We start from the raw sequence: 24,338 nt of genomic DNA, 5'->3' as shown, positions 1-24,338 counted from the left end.
TATCATCATCATTTGTGGATGGTCCTTAGGTTGTATAATCTGATATTAACTTGATAAAGATCTCTAGAAAGGAACTATATAAATTTTTTTTAATGGATGGCATATTATTCGTACTTTTAAAAGTTCAATTGTGTACCTAAAAAGTTATTCCGTATTTTCGTTCTAAACAGTGAATAAATGAATACAATCTACAGAGTATACGCCAAAGTAAAAATAACTTTAGTTTTACTCTGTATACATTATTTATTGTGTTAAGTGCAAAAATTTTAAAAATATTGAAAACTCGGAACAACTGTTGAACATTAAAATTTAATGCTCAAAAAACCATACATAACCTTTCTTGCAACATTAATTTTTTTGTTTCTTTATAATATATAATTTTTATATTAGTTTCTAAAAAGCTATGTTTTCAGTTTCTCTTTAATAATTCAATATATTCTTTTGGGAATCCTCTCTTTTGTTGGGAAAAGAAAACTCAAATGTTTGCAAATCGCAGAAGATATCTCGAGAATTCACAGTCAAAAACTGGACAGTCACATTTTTGTTGTACTCGGTCAATTTTGTACGATTTCTTTTTTCTTTGCTTGTTTATACGGAAGAAAATGTGGCGTCACATTTCAACTGACAATTCTCAAATGGCTCAAACGAGGTACAGATTTGTTTAGTTTGTTTCTAACATAAAAGCCCTTGCTAATACTTTGAAAAACACAATCAATTTTTTTCCGATCACTTGACATTTGATTCAAAGCGATACATAGAACCAAAAAAATTGGTTGTCTAAAAATTGACCAGGTTTTTCCTTCGAAAAACATTCATATCCTAGCTACGTTACTAACATTTAAAATGCAAACATTGAAGTTTGTAAAAACTTTGCATCAAAATAAAACCGATAATGTTAAAAAGAACCTCTACATAAAAATGATTAAACTTCGAAGTAAACTTGACCGAACAGAAACTAAAATTGCTTTATTGATAAATCTACGGCTATTTCATTTAATTTTTTTCTTCTTTTTTGTTATAATTTATTTACTTCAAAATTTAATCATCATCTCTGACTAGTCTAGAAAAATAATAGATCTATATAAATAGCAAAAACAATGTGTAGATTCATTTATACACAATTATAAATCGTTAAAAGTAGTTTTAATATTATTCGGTCGAATTTCATCTTTTTTCTCGTAACAGAACACAGTTAAAATTACTAATCACACGGGTGGTTTGTAAGCTTGTATGAATCCAAAAACGTGTATATCAAGACATGTTATGCTGCTCCAATACATTTAATCTGTCTTAATTACATCCTTATGACCACTTAAATCAATTATAGCTATAACCTATGACACTATATTGAATCACATATTACAAAAATCTTGATATACATACATATCCCTCCTGTGACAATTAGAAACACAAACAAGCCTAATTAAACACATAATTTTACAATTAAATATAAAGCGTATGCTTATATAATTACAATTAAATATATCTTAATACTTCCTGAAAATGAACTGACTTCAACTGATTTTATGCACATTTGATTTTAGGATTAGTACAGGATAACTCTAAAATAAATTCAATCACAAGGCTGAAATTGTTTTATTCATTCTATGTTTTGAGCTATTTTAGAGTCACTCTGTACATAAACTCAACAAATTAAGCCTTAAAATAATGTGGGGGCACCACTTTGTCGATACAAGCTTAATTGTTAGAGCCGATAAGTTGAAATTACATTCATAAAATAATTCATTGTAGCTAGTAATCAAATGTAATTTGTTCTTCTGGCAAATTACCAAGGGGTTCAAAACAGAAAACATTTCCTTCTCTTTATACTAATAGTTCAAAGATTATACATATGCACCAAGAAAAAACTACTGAAAACTACTGATATGAACTACTTTTATAGAACGTATAAGTGCATAAAAAATAGTGAGAATACTATACTTGCAATAATTAACAGTGTACTTATTAAAGCAGAATCCAACATATTTATATATTAAAATTTGTAAAAAATAAATTTTTAATTGATAACAAAGATATATATATACTCCAGATCTAGTTACTGTTGGAATATCGACATTGCAGAAAACTACTGTAATGCTAAGAATGAATGTAATGTACTCATTTTATCAAAAACAAAAGATGAATTGAAAGCAAAAATACAGTGCCTTGTGGAAAGTAATATTCTATTAACAATAACATAACATCATATTGTATATATAATTAATAAAATCTTTATCCAATATCAAATGATAGCTCTTATATATTCACTTCATTTGTTAGTCACCATCAAGTGCTATCCATTACAGTGCAGTAGTCTACAACCAAATTTGGAAAAATACCATCCCCATATTCTTTTTAAAAAATATTCATTTAATTTCAACTTTATCCTCTAGGTATAAGGTGCCCTATAATATATTTGCATATTATATATTCATATATAAATATATACGAAAATAATTTAACTGTGAAACCGGCAATAAAATTTCAACATGCTTACTTGGGCAAAAAATTAAATTATATTGTCACTAAAAAAGCACTTAAACTTTGGCAGTGAGAAATAACCATCACCTTCCATTAACATCCATAAGTAAAAGTAAAAAACTGAGTTTTTGAAGAAAATTTTCTGACAAAATAGTTTACAGTTATGTCAAAATATATCCAATATCAATATATTAATAATGACAGGGGAAATAATTCAATTCAATTCAGTTATATGCTGGTGTATTTAAATGATATTTAATCAGTAAGATATATTTTGACAAATAAAAAGATAACTAACAGTAAAGACAATATAGATTGAAACAATATATATAAAAACATTATTACAATTTGGAATTTTTAAAGCTTTGGAAACTTTGAACATCTTTTTATGAGCCTGTTAAATGAGAAAATGCCCTGAAATAAAAATAAAGACGGAACTAAACGACTAATAATATATAAAAACAATTTTTCGAGATGCTCTAACCAGTTTCATTTATTTCGATATCCAGAAAAAAATGTTCAAGTAACAATAACTGACAAAAAAATAAAATCAAATTATACATTTAATAAATATAATAAAAATATAAAGCTTACGGCTTTTTTTCTTTACAAAGACAATAGAAAAATCACAGAGCTGCGACGTAAAGCAACCGACATGGTGAACCATCGATTTTTTACGCCATTTTACATATATTTTAAAATCACAAAAGAAAACAGTTTGTGGTGCCCTCTAAACCTTCAATTAAAAGATTCTGGGTAGGTCCAGGTGAAATTGAAATTAATTTTTGGTTAAACCAATACACATCTGTATATATAATTGGAAATAATAATTTTAGGACCCACTTAGAAACTACAAAGCTATACATTTTCTCAGCTCCCTCCATCACCAATAGTTTGGCACAATATCACATACAACACACACTCCCTTCCTTGTGAATATTACTGTAAACTTCCCAGCTGTTTTGGTCTATTTCTTTTGCTATAGTTTTAACTTTAAAAACAAAAATACTATGTACATCTACAATTGTTACACATTTTGACTAGCAATCTTATTAACTAAATATAACTAGCTAACAAAATAAAAACAAAATATGCGATGATAAACAACATTAGTTAGTAACTGAATTTTATTAATCAAATTAGGTGAACAAAATCAATATAAAAATAAAAAAATGCAAGGAAGAATAAAATTTTGACTGATACAGCTGATTTATAGAGAACTGGTTAAAATATATATCCTTTGGCAAATATGAAAAGCTAAAATGTTCTGGTTTGATTTCAATTTCACCTAAAAACCTCGATAAAATTACAAAAAAAAACACAATTGTGTCAACAACTTAAAATCGACAATGAAATAAATAATTACTTTTAGTATTTTCTTCAATAACATATAATAGAAATTCTAACAAATAGTGTATCTTTTTTTGTTAAACACTGCACAAAAAACCAACTTTTTACTGTTCTCAAATTATTCTATCGTCCATTTATTGCCCCACCATTTAATTCTTTATACACTCTCACTTTTTGGGAACAGCATTAAATTTCACCTCATGCCTAAGCGTATTTCAGTAGTAACCTTATTTGATAAGGTTTTACATAATTCAGTTTTAAACTGAATTTTATATAAATCTCTCTCTGTTAAAATATATCACATACCAGTTATATCACATCTCAATCAAATCTTCATGTCAAACAAGAGTTAATTGTTTCTTCTCGGTAAATCATTAAAGGGGAATATTTTAAATACAAATATTTTTTCATGCTAAATTAAAAACAGAAACAAAAAAACTCTCACAGATGATTCAAAATTTGGTGCTGTTCCATGGCCAATTCTGAACCGAATCCTTACTAAAAATACAAAAAGATATATGGGGCGGTAAACTGACGACAGCGTCTATCCAATTTTTTTAATTTGTTATATTTAATAAATCTAGTATTTTTAGTCTAAAATGGGCATTCTAGCCTACTTTAAACTCGTCCCACCATCCTGTTGGGTATTATTTCCAACCTAAAAAGAAAAACAAACACAATAATTGAAAATTAAAAAAATATATATACATCAGAATAAATGTATTTGTAGATCTAACAATTAACGCGTCCTCAATTGTTTTAATAAAGCATAAAAATAAATTAAATATGAGGGTAGAGGAAAATAACACTGAAATATTAACACAAGTTTAGACCATCTAACAACAAACAAAAATAAATTCAAATATTGAGATTAAAGTAATATACAAATATGTATATCATGCGTTCAGATAAGGCACATTTGAATGTTAACAAATAATAAAGTTAAGATATATCCTTAGAATTGATATCTGACTGAAAAAAAGGTCAGTATGTTGTGCTTGAACTCTTATATGGCACGGAAACTCTAGTTTTAGCTTTGCCAAAACAACGATGAATATTTTATAATAGAGAGCAAATCCTTTGTATCAATGACAGAACAGTTATAAAAATGGTATTACATAAAAATGAAAGGACATAACAAATTACAGTGGCCCCATGAGAGGGCCTACAGTGCAGCTTAATACCTTTGATAGTTCATGAAATAAAGGTTTATAATTTGAAGAATTTATTTTGTTTAGAGATTAGAAGAAACCAATTGAGAATTGAGATAATTCAATCTAATATGAATATATATCTATTGGATCCCTACCTATGAAAAATATAATACTTTGAAAACTTACCAATGGGTGTGGTTGGTCTTGTCCTCCTCCACCTAGTTGCGGTACAGTGCCACTGGGAGGTTGTTTAATTTTATCGCAGTAATCGCTGAGAATATCTCGAAACCGTGACCAACATTTCTCAGGCAACGTTATGGCGGTGCGAAAGTTCGTTTTTACTTCAGAAATGCGCATATAAACACCACGATTATTTTGACCTACACAAGAGAAGAGGTACATCAATTTATTTTTTTTGAAGGTATGATTCATATAAGTGAATTACCAATATCAAAATAAAAGTTTTTGTTATCAACATGCATGTGTCGGCCTTCAGGTAGATCGGGTTTGTATGCATGTTCATCAGTACTAAATTCATCCAGAAGATCCGTAAGGGCATCTCTGAATTCAATCATCCCTTGAGCAGGGATTGCTACCTGAATATTAAAATAACCTTTACATTAATTGAACATTAAAATAAATTGATCATTATAAACAAATAAAATATAATATAGAAAACATTTTTAAAGTTACTTACTTGTGAACGAGGACCTCCTCTTGTAATTGTTTGAGATACACGTAAAAATCGCCCTCGAGAATTCTCTTTAAGATCCAAATAGTATCGACGATTGTCCTTAATCATCATTTCAGATTTTAATTTCCCATCTTCAGGGACGTTATCGGGATTAGGTGGACCTAAAAAAAGGATCACTGTCAAAAATTCCTTGAAGTCCACATATTAAAATTGTTACCGAGAGAAGAATAATAGTCACTAAATGTAGAGAGATGGTCTCGAAATTCTGCAGCAGTTGACAAAGCAAGAAATACTTGTGATCTCCTACCATCAGCTCCAATCTAAAATAAAGATATGCTATAGAAAATATTACAATTTTAAAAATATAAAAGGGTTGTAATCCAGTATCTAATACAGCTATGACAATTTTATAACTTGATAATACAGGACAGAACAAAGAAAATGTCAACAATCTATTTAAAAGACCCAAAACATAACCCTCCAAATTTTATTAATACTGTTACTAACTTACCTCAGCAACTTTAATAAATCTACCCCTTCGATTTTGTTTAACATCTAAATAGAATCTTTTGCTTTGAATTTGTAGCATTTTTGTTGCCAGTTCTTGTTCCATCTGGCCTTGTTGACCTGTAAATTAATTATTGTTAACTTCTTGTATGAAGTGAAGTAGTTTTGCACAAAGTAGAAAATGCAAAAGGTAATATTTAAGTAGATAATAACATTTATATATTAGAACATTTTATCATATGCAAACACTTCACTAATATAACAAAATAAATAGAAATTTTAAAAATAAACCAACTTGGATCTTGCCAATGTTCTATTCTACCAATAACCCAACCAACAGTGTTAAACTCCATTTCACTTAATTATCACATTAACATATAATTATTTGAGGGAAGAATTTTTTGAAAGCTCTGAGACCGGTCAAAAGCGCGAATAAACTAAACATGATTCATTTAATGAAAGAGCAATAGTAAAAATCTACTACTATGGAACTCACAAATTCCCAGGAAATCAATGACTCATCCATTGGAATCTCCTTCAAATTGTTTTAGAAATTATAAAGATGAACACTAGCATTTTCGGGCTACACTGGCTTCAATAATGAAGAAACAAAGGGACCGGGGATATGCGATTTTAAGCAAAAGAAAGAGCATAAAGGGCTTACCTGAGTCATATTCGCTTCCTTGTTCCATGCCGTGATATTCTGCAAGAAAAATGAGAGAAAAATTAAAGTCTACGTTTCAATGGAAATGTTTTCTAAGGCGAACACATTTTCAAAAAATATTTTACAGTAGTTTTTCACAAAAATTGATCAAAAACATTAAATTTTGTACTAAGGTCGAGATTCCCGTATTTTGACATTCACTTTGAAATAGAAAGGCAACCGAACTGACGTTGGCCAAGGTCACTATATTTGACTATGACAATACTTTAGATATTGCAGATTTTCTGCGGGTTTTCTGGCCCATTTAGTAAATGCTTAGCCATTATACCACTACATAAAGGCACTAACAATTCATTTCTAAAATGTTCATTTATCACTCTTTCCGAACTCTTCTGCAAATCTCTAAAATTCTAGTTATTCTCGCTTGGAACAATCGAAATTTACGCCATCTTGGTACACTTGTCAGGTTTAAAATCAAATTTCCGCGGAAAGACACGAATATATCAACACGAAAACTTGCACAGGGATTAAAAACAGAAATATATTTCATACGTCGATTACTTTTTGGGTATTTATTACTCACTTTGCGAACTAGAACCTTCATCTCCACTACCTATATCCGACATCGCAAGCCCTACTCACACACACACAACCTTCTATTTTGGGGAAAAATCGAAATGTTACTAGGAAAATATGTCAGGGATTACATTAGATCCAGGATCGGACTAAAATATTTATTTGAAAAATGCATTAAACAAAACATTAACTTACGGAAAAAATGTAAAACAGTTTAGATTTCATATTCTTAAGTTATTTAAAATATACATTAAATTAATAAGTGAACTCAGGATGTTACTGACAAGTTAAAGCACTTTTAAAAAGTTTTCGTAACGCGCGCTATAAGCAAAATCAAAAATTATGTACTATTAATTTCTGTTTTTAAAAACTAATTTTATATAACCATAAGTTTATATTTTGTTAGTGCTTTTATTTATTCTTGATAAAATGTAATAAATATATGGAATTGAAAAATACAACATTACATAAGCTTATTATATCATCAAAATTTTAAACTAAATAAAGCTTTATTATTGATACAAAAATAACTGGAACTTGAACTCGAATCCCAATCGTGACAATGATCTAATAATAAACAAAGACGTCATAAACATTATGTCATAATTTTCGATGTAATTGCAAATCATGCGCCTTCTACGAACGTCTGACATCGGTCCTACCAATACGCATGCGTTGAGTGTTGTCGTAATTACTGTTGCAGCAAGGGGAACAAAGATGGCTATGGATCTATCCGCCATTTTCTAAAGTGAGATGGAATCAAGTGTTTTTTGTGATTATTGTGAAAATTTGGGGTTATTTTGATAATTTTTCTATTGTATTGACTGAAATATGCGATTTATGTTATAAATAAAGTGACTTTAAATAGGTTTAAGTGAAAATATAGGCGAAAACGGAGTACTAAAAGCAGCGTCTTCCTTGAAGAGACAGAGTGAAGGTAAATCGTTTTCTTTGTTACTTCTATACACTTATTTCATTTTATCACATCGTCTTTGTTGTGTAAAAAGAGATAAATTTGGAGGAAGGATAGACGGTCTTTTAAATATAGTCTTTTTTTCTTTTCGTGGGAATATTGCAAAAATATGTTAAACAATTTTTAATATATCGCCACGCCCTTTGGTACCGTTTTGTCTCATGACACCAAGATATTTTTGCGGAATTCCTGTCCAAATATGCTTTTATTATTTTTTTTGCATCATATCCATAAACCGGCTTTTTTGCATAGATGAATTAGTCTCTAAAAATAGACTTCTTTATTAGGAATTATTTTAAATATTTTATCAATTAATTTACTACATCACAAGCATTATGGCGTTAAAAAATAGTATATTGTAATTATGTATATAATCGATAGCCAATGTATTATAACATTTTGTTATGAGCCAAAATAGTAATATTTATTCCTTACATATCAAAACAGTAATGAGCACACAATTGATCAAAAATTAAATGTGATTTTTATCATATTGCAACTGCTTATAGAAACATTATTTTCACTTAAATTTAACCAAGGAATTATTTATAAATAGAAACTGAAATGTATATAACTTTATATGTGCATTTTGCATGAATATTTTTATGGCAGACGCATTCATTCACTTTTAAATGTAATTTGTTGATGTAGATGAATTTAGTTTCTGATTTTAATTTAGTATGATCATTCATTTGTACGGGTTGTGGTCATATTCTTTATAATTAATTAAGACTCATATAGAAAATACTAATAAAACACTCGTAATGTAAAAATATATATTGCATAATTTTAACATCAAGTCGACATTATGTACTATTTTTTGTATAGTTTTCTTTTAATATTTACTGTAATACAATTTGTTATTATTCGTAATGTGTTGTCATTCATTTAATGTAGATTTATTAACTTTAACATCGTTTTTCCCAAAAATATATGGGTAACTAATTATATCATACAATTAAATACTCAGCTATTTATAACAATGATATTGAAACGTTTCAGATAACCTACCGATATGTTTGACCCTAACAATGTTATCACCACTACGACACAACAGTCACAGATTCAATACCAACAACAGCCGCAACAAACGGACAAAGATAAAAATGGCCAAGACCAGAAACAAGAAAATTTTGCTCCTTTTTGTTATGCTAACGTCAACATGATACAGAAAATTACCCCTCAAACTCAACATTCGACAGTAAACATGTCACAGTTGACGGAAGACAAATGTTATATTACGCAGCCCTTTAGTTATAACTATGCCTTGGTAAGTCCTTCTGGTTCGGCTTCACAGTACAATATGTGCAAATGATATGTCAACAGTGTACTACTTCCAAATTGTTACAATAATCTGAATTAGTACTGTAACGCTAAACTTTTAGTAGTTTTATAATAATACAATATTTTTTATTTATATTATCAAAAATATTATTAAGTACAAGTACACAGACTAATTGTTATAAATTAAAAAAATGTAAAAGCTGTTTAATATATATATGCATACTTCTTCAGGTAAATCAGAATCTATTGACGCAAAATGCAATTTCCAATATAACATTTAAATGTGATGTCTGTGGATTAATGTTTAGTCATTTATCCCTCTTAAATCACCATAAAAAAATTCAACATGGCCAAACTGATCAACAACAAGCACAACAACAGCAGATCACAGTACAGGTAAAGTAAAAAAGCTCAAATAAATGCCATGCCTTAACTGTTTTTTTTTCTGTTATTATAGTTGATGTCAACTCAAGTACAACAGACTCAGCAGCCAACGCAAATTCAAATAGTACCTGCCGAACGGATACGATTTTCTTGTGAGGAATGTGGAATGACATTTGCCAATCAGTCTGAAGTAAAAAATCATAAAATTCAAAATCATCAACAGCCACAACAGCAACAAGTAAGAAGAGGTGAAATTTTATTTGTTTCAAAACTCATATGTTAAATATTTTGATCAGGTTCAGACACAGCAACAAACAGCACCAGCAAATACATTAAAAATAAAAAATTGTGAATCTTGTGGAGCGCCTCTACCACAAGACACAAATAAAAAGAGAGCTGTTATGAAAGTAAGTTATAAATCATTCAGATTAATTATTTTCTTACATTACTAAACATATTAGTTTCAAATTAACCAAGCAAATATATTTACTAAAAATCATTGTAAGTAAGAAACCAGCATATTAAGATTACATTGTAATAAAACTTAATTTTTAATGGATACCCTAATAAGAGTCTTGATTATTTATGAAAATAAGTAATAATATCCTATATACCACATTTTGAAATTACATTGATTAGTTAATGTATTTCTATATTTATCCGTTTTTATTAAATAAAATTTGTATATAGGTAAAATGTGAAAATTGCTTAAGTGCGGAAGCTATACAACCCCAAATTTTTGTAGTCGCTGCAGCGCCAGAACCAACAACAGTCAAATTTGAAGAGAGTTCAACTGGAACTCAAACTCAATCTAATTTAGGTATTTAATAAGTCTATGTTGTCTTTGAAGTATTATATTTTTATATTTCTTAATTTGGCAGGTACCCAAAATTCTATTCCAATCGGTGTAAAAAATAATCACCCTGTTAAAAGACGTGGTATAGCCAGTGTGACAAAATGTACTAAATGCAACGGTAGTGGTATAATATTTATTGGAGGAACAAAAAATCAACAAAATAATGTAGATAAACCATTTCACTGCAATATTTGTAATGGTAAGTGTTTTTTTATATTTCTTATACTAAATTGCAGATCTTCATGCTTATTAATAACAATAAAATCATTTTCTGTATATAAGTTAACCCTTGAATATAGTCAGGGTTGAGTGACAATCTAACATTATTTTTTAACTAACAGATATATTGGCGTTTTTAGTTTGAATTAATTTTTGTTCGACAGCTGCTTTTTTTGTTTTACACTGTCAATTAAATATCTGCAAAATGGCTCAACTATTATCATCATGGCATAATATGTAAGGATAATATATAAGTAGCCTTTAGTCAATATCGAAAGTTCTACAACTTTAGAACACTAAAGATGTTTCACTGCAAGTCTCATAAAATAGTTCACTAGGACTTATTAACATTTATAAAAACCATTGTTTTTCATTATAGCAAGACCCATAGAATTTGATTTTTTTAATAAGGTCATAACTTACCTTTACCATCGAGTTTTTTCCTTTTTAGTTGTCGAATTCTTGTTGTTATACGTTTTTCGACGCATGCTGATGATTTATGAAAATTTTAATTTGTTTATAATGTTTTATTTTGGGTATAACGAACTTTGCACTAACAGAAAAACCAAAAACAATTCGCTAAAAATGAGTATATTTTACAAAAGCATCATGTTTAAAGATTGTATTTAAATTACGAGCTAATGCGTTTCCTTCTTCGGCCTCATTGCTCACATCACCTTTTGATATGTTATTTATCTGCCTTTTCGAATATGAATACATATCAAAGGAAAAATAAAAATTCACAAAGGTAATAGCAAGATAAAGAGTAAAGGGAATAATTTAAAAATGATATATTACTAAAACTTGTTTTCACAATATTTTCAATATAAGATAAGAAATGTAAAATAACTATCTTAAGAACTAACACTAATCTTTTTTCAACAAAGTATTGATAAGTTCAAATTACTACACCATTAAACATTATAGCAAAGTATCGTAAGATTATTTTCAGAGCTGTAACAACTTCAGAGCATCAAATATAAATATACATGATATTTCTTTACTTTTATATTATAAATATAAATATGGAATAATAAATCAAGTGATACGTATTCGTAAATTAAAACTGATTTATATTTGACTTTAGCATGTATATTAGAAGAATAACGAGCACAATTACTTAATTTATTTTTTTTAATTTAGAACTTTTATCATTAAAGGAATGTATTTACAATCATTAAATTAACTACTGATTCTTCAAAACTTAGGTCTAGAAAGTGTATTATCCAAATAAATGTCAAGAATAAATTTTTAACAATAAAACGTCACATATAGTCACCAATCTTATCAATGCTATAAAATGTTTACTGCAAATAATTCATGATTTCTTCTATTTGTCCTGTGTTGCATCTACGCAAATTACTTCATTTATGAAATCATATAGTCTTTATCTTTTATCCATATTTCTCACCTAAAACAATAAATACACCAGGCTGATTGAAAGAATAATTTATTTACCTGAATTTTTAAATAAAATTGCATTTTTCTTGGCTTATGTATTCAACTCTTCGATATTACCCTAGCTCATCTTTAATTTTCCTTCTATGGCTATTCACTGATTCCTACTTATGTCCTACACTGGAACTAACAATTCACCAATAAATGAGGAATTAAAATTCTATGAAGCTATTTCAAAATTATTAATATTCTTTACAACATTCATTTTAACTCTTGATGCACAAATTAACCTTATTATTACCTGCAATGTTGAATTAGTGCTTTGTTAAGAAATACATTTACTAAACAAACCTGAAATAAATGAGAAGCTAACACCACTAACATTTACAGAAACATCTTAATAACCTTTAGAATCACCTTTCCTATGCAATGACACTATGTCTCCAAAACCATATGAATTAATATTCAGTCCTTAAGCAAGAATGATTCTTCTTAGCTGTTGTCTGTTCATCAGTTTAAACAAAAGCTGATTTCAAAATTTTAAATATCTTGCAAACAAAGAGGACAGACAATTCTTTTTATTCTTGAACTTCGTTTAATAATATTATAACGCACTCACATCAAAATTGCTTGTCGGCATTTTGCGGTACAACATTGCAAAAGATTTCAATTTTAAAAATTACGTGTCCGTAGCTAATTTACGTACAACAAAAACTACAAATCATCTACCATATACAAATTCGAGCTGGCAGCGCGTTGCCCAGAGCCCAAAATATTTATACATTTTGTGACACCGATCTGACTGCTATTCCAGGTTGCTTGATTTGGGTATATTTCGTTTTATTAGAATTTATTTATTTGTATGGCATATTACACAAACATTTTAGGCCTAAAAATTCTTTCTCCAGATAACCGTACAAAATTTCACGCCTCCAGGTGTCCCCGGTTTCCTCAAAAAGGGAGCCAACATTTTCGCTAAACCGATTAATATAAAGATAATGCCAGCTTTAAAATAACGCACTTAATAAAAATTATAAAATAAAATTTTAAACAGATATGTTATATTTTTGTCCGTCGTATATATATATTAAGTAAATACTATTTTAAAAGAAACATTAGAATACATAGTCGGAATCAACATAATGTTTTACATAAATTATTTTTCAATTTTCAGGCTCCTTCAGTAGATATTCATCATTGTGGTCACACAAACGATTACATACTGGCGAAAAAAATTTCAAATGTAATATTTGCGGATTAGCATTTGCGAAAGCTGCATATCTCAAAAATCATTCAAGAATTCACACTGGAGAAAAACCTTATAAGTACTAATATTATATTTGCCACTGTTTTTCCAATTTTACTTATAACTTTAATTACAGATGCAATGTATGTGGAATGCAATTTTCACAATCACCACATCTAAAAAATCATGAAAGGATACATTCAGGAGAGCGACCATATGTCTGTGAAGTTTGTGATAAATCATTTGCAAGACACTCCACATTATGGAATCATCGAAGGATACATACTGGAGAAAAACCATATAGGTAAAAGAAATAATATTTAATTTTAAACCACCCTATTGTTACTGGATTTCTAAATATAGGTTCTCGCTTTTTTTGGAGAGCTTTTAAAAGTAAAGCTTCCCCATAAATAAAATGTTTGTAAACGAAACTTATTATGTTTAGCAAGTGAAGAGTTGTTTCTACTTTGCAAAAATAATTTGAATCTGTATTACCACAATGTTACAGATAATAGCTAATAGCGAGAACTTATTCACGGTTCCAATAGTCAATTTTCACACATTTTAATTTCTGGGATTACTTTCAGATGTGATATATGTAGTTCTTGCTTTAACCAAGCAACTCATTTAAAAAATCATCAAAAAGTTCATTCAGGTGAAAAACCGTTTAAATGTGATATTTGTTCAGTAGGATTTTCAGACAGGTGAGTTTATTATAGAATACTAAGTTATATTTAATCTTCAACATGGAATTTTATTTTCAGATTTGCTTTAAAAAGACATAGAAATATTCATGAAAAATATGGTAGAACCAAACCCATGCATGAGACTAATAATACTCAATCACAAAATTCATCTGGTGAAGCTTCTACTGAAACTTCTGTACAAACCTCAATGCAGGAAGGGTATGTATGTAATTGTTGATATTATAATTATTTGTAAGCCTTGTATTTTCATGGATTATGACTTGCCAAGTCTTGGCTAATGTTTTGTTAAACATAATACCATAAAAAAAGGTGGCTTGGTGGATTAGCTTGGGCAAGTCATACATCGTGCGAACAAGGCTTTGTACTGTAGTGTTTTCTACGATTGAAATTATAATTTTTTTAATAGATTACTACAATAAACCCAAACATAAACCTATAACCCCTCAGATTGTGTCAGAAATATACATTATACATACATGCCACTCGGTTATTGATGCACATTACTTTGAATAATAATTAATATAAAGCCATTAAAGTTATTCTTAAAATTAATTGATAATCCTCATACGTAAAAGTTAAATAATGCGCTAATGCGTTAATTAAGATTCTATTTTAGTACGGATCATGAGGAACTAGTGGAAACAAAATTTGAAGAGAAATATGAACAAACTGAAGAAATGACAGGAGATGATATGGAAGATATTTCCGAGTTACAAGTCCAATTGCAATAAAAATGATAATACTTCCAAGTGACAATAAATAAGTTTTGTGCTTGAAATTGATAAGATAATTAAGCACTAAATCTATTTATTATGTTAAATTTCTAAACTGTTTATTTCAATCCCTGGTGTAATTGATTTTATAATGATCAAATCACAAATCAATATTGTAAATATTTTTTATAGAATATTGTTTAATTAACTAAACAATATCCTATATATATTTATGTATATATAAATACTGTACGATAGCTTACATTTCTATAGGCAGAGACTGTGTCGATAATAAAAGGGACATTTTATTATGGAAAAAGTGTTTTATTTCATAAGGCCAACAAATCTTGACCTAAATATTCTTCCTAATGAATCCAAATTCTCACTCTAAATATATTCTTATTTTTATTTAAACAAAATAGATGCTATTTAGTTTAACTAAAGTTATTTATTTTTTAGTTTGTCTTATTTCTTCATTAATCAAAACATTTTTAAATATTGATACTTTATAGTCTTGCATTTCTAATTGTATACTATTAATACCTTTCTTAGGCTATTATAAAAACCCATTTTAGCACTTACACCTAATTACTGCTCACCCCAATGTTTATATATATTTCTCCAGAGTACTTTTGAACTGGAAGAGTACGAAGAGAAGCAAGTCTAAATCATCATTATGTTATTTTTCTATTAACTTTTTGCTATTTGTGCCTCCTTGTTCTTCACCAATAATCAAAATCTCACTTTCTGGTTAACTGGTAGGTCCACACATATGTATAAGGACAGAATTTTACACAAGATACTATAACTGTGTAGCAATCTAAATAGTGGAAATATAATATGCGCCGATGAAAAAGAAAGTGGTCCATCTTATGAATAACTATGTGCCTCCCTTAAATGCTTATCTGTTAGGAGGATTTAGACATCAAACCCGATGGTCCACTTATTGTCTATATATGGACATTTATTGGCATTTTAATCACAGCAACAGGAAGTTCAAATGACTACCCAGACTTAAAATTCTTATTGGAAAACATGGACCACAAAACGATTATGAGATAAAATAATAGAAAGAAATATTAAATTCATTTTAAAGAACTGGAACTAGTTCTTGTAATAAAAATTATAGTATTCTTGGTGCCTATTCATTTAAAATATTTTATAATGTAGTGTAGTTTTTTATTTTTTCATTAAATACACACATACCTGCATTAATTTGGACTAAGCTATAATTAAAAGAATATGCTAATTACAAATATTTAACAAGAAAATACTTGATAATACAGCCATATTTTCTGAAGAACATTCCTGACAAAAACAAAATTTATACTCCTAAACTAAGTCATTTCTAAAATTAAATATTTACACAGGTCTAGAGAAAACATGGCAAGCTGGAATGAGAAAAATAGTTTAAAAGTTATCTCGTTGAAAATATGTTTTAGTTTATCGATTAATATATACTTTACAGTTCTACTCAATATACTAATTGCATTATAACTAGTGAATAAAAATTATTTTAAATGTCTGTTTGGTATCTATTTTGTTTATTGAGAATAACTTTACAAGGAAGGCATAACATAACTAAGTTCCATATTGATATACCCATATAAATCGTTTGAAAACAGAATATATTTTTATACTACCAGCAGATTAATTATTAATATCATTATCAATAGTGAATTTACTCTGTAAAAGGCGTTTTATATGAAAGGAATATTAAACTTGTAACTCAAAATAAACTAGTTTATATTATTAATACAGTACTGACAATAAATAACAATTTAATACATTATAAACCTTAATTAAGTATTTAAGATAAACGCCTTAGACTGAAATATAATATCCGATAATGAGAAAATACTTTATATATAAATATGCCATGGTACTAATGGTGTCGTTTTTAAAAATATTATAAGCAATGAAATTAGAAACGTCACTGCGACAACAATGAAGCATTAAGTGTACTACTACAATTGACAGTACATTACTATTAATTAAATATATTTATAATTTCGTTATTTTGTGATATATTTCAAATTGAACTATATGGGTAATATATTTGGACCAATTGTCTGCATTGTATTTTCGCCAGACATATAAATATATACGAATATTTATTAATGACAAAAAGATATAATATAAACAGGACAAAAAAATGTACCATGTGTTACTACTTTCCGAGTAAGACTAAAACTTAAATTAATATAAAAATCAATTTGTCAACATAATAAGAATGCTCAAAAACACCAAAATAGATGCTCGATTGTCTAGAAAAATATATATGGTTTCTAAAACACAAGTAACAACACTTAAGTACATTTTTCTATCACTTATTCCTTATATAAATACATGCAAACGTTGGAAAAAATATAATAGGGTAACACTAGACATAATTCTCAACTCTACAATGTTGTTCCACAAATTCTGCTTATAGATTTTATTAACACTATTTGAAAACAACAATTTTTATGTAAAATAAAACTAACATTCTTTCTATCAATATTGTAAACAACGAGTATGCTACAATATAATTTATTAGGGCTATAATTTAAATACAGCTTAAATGTTTCTTACTAAATTGTAATTGCTTTATTTAGAAACAAATTTAAAATTTATAAAACTAACTAAACAAGACAATAGGTAAGATTAATGTATAAGTTAAAAAATACCACAGACAAAAAAAATCTAAAAGGCGGCTATACAATATTTTATTGGTTCACAGAATGTCCTGTACATACTACAACAATATGTAGATTTCAACAATATTCTATAAGATTGAGAAAAACTTAAAGCCTAAAACACTTAAATTTCATTGTCTAATAGTTTATTTCTGAATAGTAAGCAAAACTTTCTTTTTCAAAAACACTAGTCAGTCTTAAAAATACTAAATGGCAAAAATACTTCGTAGTAACAATGAAGAGTTTTTCTCAAAATATACTAAAAATAATTTATACCTTGAATATATTAAACGTTTGATATTTTGACTATTATTTTAAATAATCTGTAGGAAATACATATACGTATAAATGAAAACTCACTAGATAAATATTTTAAATGTAAAGATCTCCACTGTCACTAAGGATTTTTAATAACTTTTATGACATTATATAAATTTATAAGCAACTGCAATAAAAATAAAATAAACCTTTAGACGATGATGTCAGTGCAGATTACAGATACGTTTTAATTTTGTGTAAGTTGACTAGGCAAAGGGTGATTTATGTTTCTTATTGAGTTCCATTCGTTTTAGATTTCTTAGAATATTAGACGACCAATCAAGTTCACCATTTGGCTTCGCCGTTTATATCTGTAATATAAAATGTCGACCTGCTTACTTTAAATCTAAAACAAAAACAGAAAGAAGAAACAAATATTAAGATAATCTTTCCAGTTGTTAGTTACGGTATGAAGGCTCTACCTAGCATTCACAAAATGTTTCATAAAAGCATCCAAAGCAATATACCTTAGCACCTACCCTATTCCTTATATCTAGCTATAGCTTTAATGTAAATGAAAGCAATCTGCGTTATAATTAGGAACAAGAAAAACAAAACTTTTTAAAAACAGCGACATTCCCTTTAAGATAAGAACACAGACGATTCCAGTTCTCAGATTTATTTTTTCCAATACAGATAATTTTATTATAACATAAAAACTATTAAAAATAAAACAATTTTATATAAACATAGTGATTAACGTTATTCGTTGGAGTCATCTGAAGTCAACCATTTCACCCTCAGAGCCACTCTGCGAACAGAGCATAAATGAATTTACATCTAAGCAAAATTTTTATTTTACAAATAAAAATTGGGAATGATGTTAAGTGTTATATATTTGATTCTGCGATTAATTGTGCACTACGGATGGATATTTTATACTATTCATATATTTTTATAATAGGGATCATTGAACAGAAAGCAAATTAATGAAAGTTAGAAATATGTTTGTCATTAGTCGACTTATTTTTATTATGAAATAAATTAATTTTTAATCTTGTGTGATTGAAATTTATATAGAACATTTTTTTCTCAAATATTCTTATTCTTATTCTATATAAATATTCTTTCTTTCTCAAAAAATTAATTATATGCTTATGGGGGTAAGAAATACAGAAAACATTACATATCATACAGAAACAACACAAAACATTTTATACATATATACTATATATTATATTATAATATAATGTTCTAATATACCTAACAAAAACTAATTTATTTTATTTTCCTTCTCAGGATTTATTTCATATCTCAGCATATGCGAATAACAATTAAACTATCACTTGCACCAATAATTTTATTGACAGTGGCGGATTAGCCGGTAATAAATCTTGTTCTGTTAAAAAATCTTGATTAAAATCAAGACTGATACCCTAATTTATGTAAAAGGGGGGCCACAGGCATAGATTGCATAGGCCATCAAATAGTCTTAAAACGGCACTGTTTATTGAAATGTAGACATTAGTTTTTCTTATGTTTTGTTTCCCTTCTGTGTAAAAACAAATGCCTTGATATATCTTATTTCAGTTGTCTAACAACATAACACCATTATTGTATTGTACACTCGTAATTTTACTTATTATATCGCATAAATGTACGTAATGCTTATTAAATTATTATTATTTTTCAATCTATTTTGAAGTCTCCTTTTACCAACTATGGGTTTATCTGGACTAGACCTAAAGTTTAACGTGGGCTCCGAACCACGACCCTTAGCATTAAACCTACTGACTGGCGAGTGACCAACTTTAGAAATCATCCCAGAAGACAACTGGTCTTACTTACCAGCCTGGTTACTGGCGTGACTGGGATCATTTTCCTTGTCAGATTTTACACTCTTGCCTAGGACAATCACAAATTTTAAAAAATCACAAACATAAATTTACGATCATGCCCCAGCATGACCACCTATCACATTTACCACTGCGCCACCAAGCCGGCTATTAAATTATTGTTACTACGGATTTTAAAATTTCGTGAGAAATTATTTTTTAGACTAGAATTTCGAATACAATACAGACTTTATCAAAAAAGTCTGGCATCAGCCAGAAATATACCTGAGTAACTTAGCTCATTTTTATAAACTCCATACATTGTTAAATCTAGGCCTATAGATATTAAGCATCATATTAACTAACTGCATCTATTAGACTGTCATTCCCAAAAGCAAAAAATACTACAACCTAATAATTGTACAACTTAAATAATAAGTTAGAATAGTATCCCTCCATAAATGTCCAGTTGTCAAGTCACAGCCCGTTGTAATATAAGGCCTTCACTTACCAGGAGTATAAACAGGCACGTCACCTTGATTTAAGGCCGCACTTTCGCCAGCGGATTGAGGCGCTGGCATTGCGAATACGGGATTGCTAGGGCCTTTTTTAGGGGAAGGTTGACTTGTAACCGGAGAACCGATTCGGTCATCATCGCTGCCATCGTCCTGCAATAAAGGCTAGATTTGTATGTAAGTCGAGAGCTTAAACTCTATCATGCTTAAAAACTACAATTATGTAAAAATCGGGAGATTAACATACAAAAAGTATTTTTACAAGTCGAAATGTCAATATAATACTAAATAAAAAAAACAACGGTAATTTTATAGTAATTTTTACTACTAAATATTCAAATAGAATCGTTAATTGAAAATACCCAAATTATTTCAAATTATTCATTCGATATTTTACTAATAATATTATGAGAACTTTTTTTGTATAGGTAACAAAATTAGAATGCTACATTATTATTACATATACCAGAAAGTATACCTTAATATGTATGTATTTATATATATATATATATATATATATATATATATATATATATATATATATATATATAATAAACAAATAATGAAGCCAGAATTTTAAAATGATAGAGAAAAATAATTAATAAATATTTTCTTCATTAAAACACTTCAAAAAATTCAATTTCAGTATATTATTCAATAATAAAATTCAAATTACAAAATTGTTGTAACTCTTAACAGTTTTATCCATAGAAAGTTTGTAAATAATACTATCTTGCATGACATTCCCCCCAATATATAAATGCGATATATTCATATACAAAATATAAATATAAACAATTAAAACTTATATAATAAATTTGTCCTTATTGAAAGGGAAGAAAATACACACTATGTAAAATCCGCTAAAAATGCAAAATATCAAACCTTAATGAAACTTACCCGCGATTTACCTGGTTGCATTGTGACTGGTTGACCCGTACTTGGTCCACCCTCACGCTGAAAATATCACTACAGTCAGAACTCTCAAACAAAAATGAAACTTTGATACTAAAGAAAATAAAACGAACAGTATTTTATTGCATTTATATATAATACAGAATGAAAATCCCAAAACAAATCAAAGCCTTGCCGAATATGAAAAACACTAAAACAATTTAGCCAGAATATTTTGGAAAATAAGAATAAGTATGACGAAAGTAGAAATAAGAATTTTGAACATTACAAATTTATGTCATCATCATTTATAGACTTAGTAAACACAGGATTTTAATTATTAGAATAAATCATTTACAAATCATTACATAAGATAACAATAAAGATACTTTATTTCATTTACTAAAAATCATCAATTAAATGCCAACTAACATTGTATAATATAAAATTATAATTAACATAAACATTCTAAACATTTAACATTATATATTATGTTCCTTTTATGCTCCATTTTTAAGGTCATAAAATTATGTTCATAAAGAGGCATACAAATAAACACTCAAAACATTTGACAGAATACAACTAATTGAATTCCTGACATTTACTAAAAAGATCACCAAGAAGAAATTAAAGAAGTAAAATATTTCATACCCATTCCAAACTAGACAAAAAAAAAGAAATTAAAAATAAAAGGGAAAATTAGTATTATATAACATACATTACCTTTACAATGCCGATGCCTTTTTTGAAACGAACACCAATACATAACAATAAAACAACATATAATACTTAACTACTTACCTTACATGTGTGTCTAAATATATATATATATATATATATATATATATATAAACTATATATATAAACTAACATATATATAAAGAATCAATAACATAAACTTCCTAGTAAAATATATCAGATAGAACAATGAGATATTTGTCTACTATCTTTATTTCTTTATTTATGGTATTCCATTAATATCTCTTTACTCAACTGATATATTAATAGAGGTAAATATTTAGCCTTACATTCAGTGTATGATAGTCGCCAGTATCCTGTGGAGTTCTTGGTTTGCATTTTCCACAACAGAAGTTGCAACAACAGCACAAACAACAGCAACAGTAACATCCCGTGAGAATTCCACAGACTGCAAATAGAGCCTGTAAAAGTTAACAAATAATAAGTCAAAATAAATTATTAAAGTTTTAGTACTTGACTATCCCAACCAAGAAGCTTTAAACTATCTAAATAAGACCATATAACCAATGTATTAAATACACCAGACATAATTACTAGAGTACATGAAATAAGAACTTATTTAATCAATCCTCCACAAAAAGATTATGAACTAGATAAATAATGTTATTTGCAATGAACTTCGATCTGCATAATCAAAACATTACTTATCTCCAAAATTTAAGAGAAAATTAATTAAAAAATCATAACATTCCTATATATGCTATTTAAAAAAATACTTAGTTAATTCAGTAAGAAAATATTTAATAATCTAATTTTATAATAGTTTAGTAAAATAGAAAAATAAGTATATATTTAAAAATACATAAGCATTAACTTGGCTAAAAATTAAGTCTTTCATTAAAATATAAGAAATTAAAATTAATAGAGATAACAGTAAAATAAATGTCATTACACTAAGCTGAAATATTGACTTATTGATATTAAAAAATATTTTAACAAGAATAGTTTAGTTTAAAATACTTTAAATCAAAAATATAAAAGTTGGAAATTCATTTTAAATGTAAAGTGTTAGTGTTAACAAATATTATATCTTACCTTGCACCATGTAGATGTAACAACAAAATATGCATTGACATTTTCCTCTCCAAATTGTTCAGCAATATAGAGCCCCAACGACCCATAATTATCATATATATTTCTTTTTGTTGGATCACTTAAAATTCTATGAGCTCTAAAGACCATGAAATAAAATGAACCTATTTGTTGTATAATACATGGAAATATTAATAATATATATGGCCATTTACTTACCTATTTACTTCTTTAAATTTATCAGCTGCATCAGGATTGTTAGGATTTTTGTCTGGATGATATTTCAAAGCTAAGCGACGATACGTTTTTTTAATTTCTTCTCCTGATGCAGTTTTAGGAAGAGCTAATATTTCATATAACGAATCGCCCTGAGTCCTTAAATTTAAAGGGAAATTATACAGATAAAAACTGCATATTTAACACCCTATATTAACTATTGAAATTTAATTATACCAAAATTGATTGACACATATTAAGAATTTTGCGGAACAATATACTTAGTAGGATACCAATGTGTATTCACTGAATAAAAATTTAAAATAATATAACTTTCAGTTTTACATATTCGTTAAACTAAATGTCATTTAAAAACATCTACATCTTTGATGAAATTTTGACAAAAAAATACTTTTATACTTACGATAATTTTCTTTTGTTGTCCATTTTAATGAAAAAGTTTAAATGTTGAAACGTTTACTACAGTATATATTATAAAATTCGAAACCGACACCGCTCCTTCACAAATTTTGAATCATATTTACAAAACTCTCCCGATTCATTACTCACAATAATGTTAATGTCAAAAAATGTCAATAATATAATTACTAGATCAGAAGTAATACCAACAAACTTGACAGAAAGTTACCAAGTAATAATTTAAATCAATTTAGTTAAAATATATTATTTTGTCATGTTTTATATTTTACTATTTATTTAAAATAATTTTGATAAAAATAGAAAACTATTTGAACCTTTTGATACCGATCCCGATCCCCTATCGATATCTGTGTCTATTAGTAGTGTTGTTGGAGGATATCGACACTTTTTGTACCATCGATACTAATTTTTATTAAATTTTATTAGCCGCACTTGCAATTTTTGTATTCAACAAAAGAAAATATTTTATATTTGTTTAGAATTAATTGTTTCAGGAGTTAGCCT

At 27.8% G+C, this 24,338-nt stretch overlaps 3 protein-coding genes across 18 annotated transcripts; 1 reads left to right on the top strand and 2 right to left on the bottom strand.

The window, feature by feature from the left end:
• Positions 1–2,704: 2,704 nt before the first annotated feature.
• Pur-alpha (Purine-rich binding protein-alpha) lies at positions 2,705–7,799 on the bottom strand. Of its 3 annotated transcripts, XM_076400552.1 has the most exons (9): positions 7,622–7,775; positions 7,434–7,575; positions 6,851–6,889; positions 6,191–6,306; positions 5,897–5,999; positions 5,683–5,840; positions 5,431–5,581; positions 5,172–5,365; positions 2,705–4,489 (listed from the first exon to the last, which is right to left on the bottom strand). In XM_076400552.1, exons 2-9 carry the CDS (start codon positions 7,474–7,476, stop codon positions 4,445–4,447), a joined length of 849 nt encoding a protein of 282 aa, XP_076256667.1. In that variant the 5' UTR covers positions 7,477–7,575; positions 7,622–7,775; the 3' UTR covers positions 2,705–4,444. The 3 variants fall into 3 exon arrangements, with proteins under 3 accessions (XP_076256667.1, XP_076256666.1, XP_076256668.1); XM_076400551.1 differs by having other exon boundaries at positions 7,434–7,799; XM_076400553.1 differs by lacking the exons at positions 7,434–7,575; positions 7,622–7,775 and adding an exon at positions 7,199–7,319.
• A 319-nt stretch (positions 7,800–8,118) lies between these two features.
• LOC143193983 (transcription factor Clamp) lies at positions 8,119–15,525 on the top strand. Of its 5 annotated transcripts, none has more exons than XM_076400495.1 (12): positions 8,119–8,363; positions 9,402–9,669; positions 9,915–10,079; positions 10,141–10,305; positions 10,364–10,474; positions 10,758–10,887; positions 10,949–11,122; positions 13,715–13,865; positions 13,923–14,090; positions 14,374–14,490; positions 14,551–14,691; positions 15,110–15,525. In XM_076400495.1, the coding sequence occupies exons 2-12, from the start codon at positions 9,415–9,417 to the stop codon at positions 15,222–15,224; spliced, it is 1,692 nt and encodes a 563-aa protein (XP_076256610.1). In that variant the 5' UTR covers positions 8,119–8,363; positions 9,402–9,414; the 3' UTR covers positions 15,225–15,525. The 5 variants fall into 5 exon arrangements, with proteins under 5 accessions (XP_076256610.1, XP_076256608.1, XP_076256612.1 ...); XM_076400493.1 differs by having other exon boundaries at positions 8,120–8,363; positions 15,098–15,525; XM_076400497.1 differs by having other exon boundaries at positions 8,120–8,363; positions 14,551–14,695.
• An 838-nt stretch (positions 15,526–16,363) lies between these two features.
• On the bottom strand, positions 16,364–24,003 carry LOC143194023 (dnaJ homolog subfamily C member 5 homolog). Of its 10 annotated transcripts, none has more exons than XM_076400565.1 (7): positions 23,818–24,003; positions 23,397–23,552; positions 23,181–23,316; positions 22,415–22,546; positions 21,393–21,449; positions 20,489–20,657; positions 16,364–18,548 (listed from the first exon to the last, which is right to left on the bottom strand). In XM_076400565.1, exons 1-7 carry the CDS (start codon positions 23,838–23,840, stop codon positions 18,538–18,540), a joined length of 684 nt encoding a protein of 227 aa, XP_076256680.1. In that variant the 5' UTR covers positions 23,841–24,003; the 3' UTR covers positions 16,364–18,537. The 10 variants fall into 10 exon arrangements, with proteins under 10 accessions (XP_076256680.1, XP_076256678.1, XP_076256682.1 ...); XM_076400563.1 differs by having other exon boundaries at positions 16,364–18,513; XM_076400567.1 differs by having other exon boundaries at positions 20,489–20,645.
• Positions 24,004–24,338: the final 335 nt, after the last annotated feature.

This window comes from Rhynchophorus ferrugineus, unplaced genomic scaffold (assembly GCF_030347505.1).
Source record: "Rhynchophorus ferrugineus isolate W39M unplaced genomic scaffold, kcgeb_rfMv2 rfM3, whole genome shotgun sequence".
Classification (NCBI taxonomy): Eukaryota; Metazoa; Arthropoda; class Insecta; order Coleoptera; family Curculionidae; genus Rhynchophorus; species Rhynchophorus ferrugineus.
The sequence above is the reverse complement of the archived record's forward strand: the minus strand, read 5'-3'. Positions and strand labels throughout refer to the sequence as shown.

What these genes read in the sequence shown, in the direction of transcription:
- Pur-alpha (XM_076400551.1), bottom strand. Translation starts at nt 7,476, where the DNA reads ATGTCGGATATAGGTAGTGGAGATGAAGGTTCTAGTTCGCAAA. An exon ending in TGAAGGTTCTAGTTCGCAAA is followed by an intron (nt 6,890 to 7,433) that starts GTGAGTAATAAA and finishes TTTTTCTTGCAG; the next exon opens with AATATCACGGCATGGAACAA. An exon ending in AAGACCAACCACACCCATTG is followed by an intron (nt 4,490 to 5,171) that starts GTAAGTTTTCAA and finishes TTTTCTTTTTAG; the next exon opens with GTTGGAAATAATACCCAACA.
- LOC143193983 (XM_076400493.1), top strand. Translation starts at nt 9,415, where the DNA reads ATGTTTGACCCTAACAATGTTATCACCACTACGACACAACAGTCACAG. An exon ending in AACAGCAGATCACAGTACAG is followed by an intron (nt 10,080 to 10,140) that starts GTAAAGTAAAAA and finishes CTGTTATTATAG; the next exon opens with TTGATGTCAACTCAAGTACA. An exon ending in TCAGTAGGATTTTCAGACAG is followed by an intron (nt 14,491 to 14,550) that starts GTGAGTTTATTA and finishes TTTTATTTTCAG; the next exon opens with ATTTGCTTTAAAAAGACATA.
- LOC143194023 (XM_076400563.1), bottom strand. Translation starts at nt 23,840, where the DNA reads ATGGACAACAAAAGAAAATTATC. An exon ending in GCGACTATCATACACTGAAT is followed by an intron (nt 21,450 to 22,414) that starts GTAAGGCTAAAT and finishes TGATATTTTCAG; the next exon opens with CGTGAGGGTGGACCAAGTAC. An exon ending in CGTGCCTGTTTATACTCCTG is followed by an intron (nt 18,514 to 20,488) that starts GTAAGTGAAGGC and finishes TTTATATTACAG; the next exon opens with ATATAAACGGCGAAGCCAAA.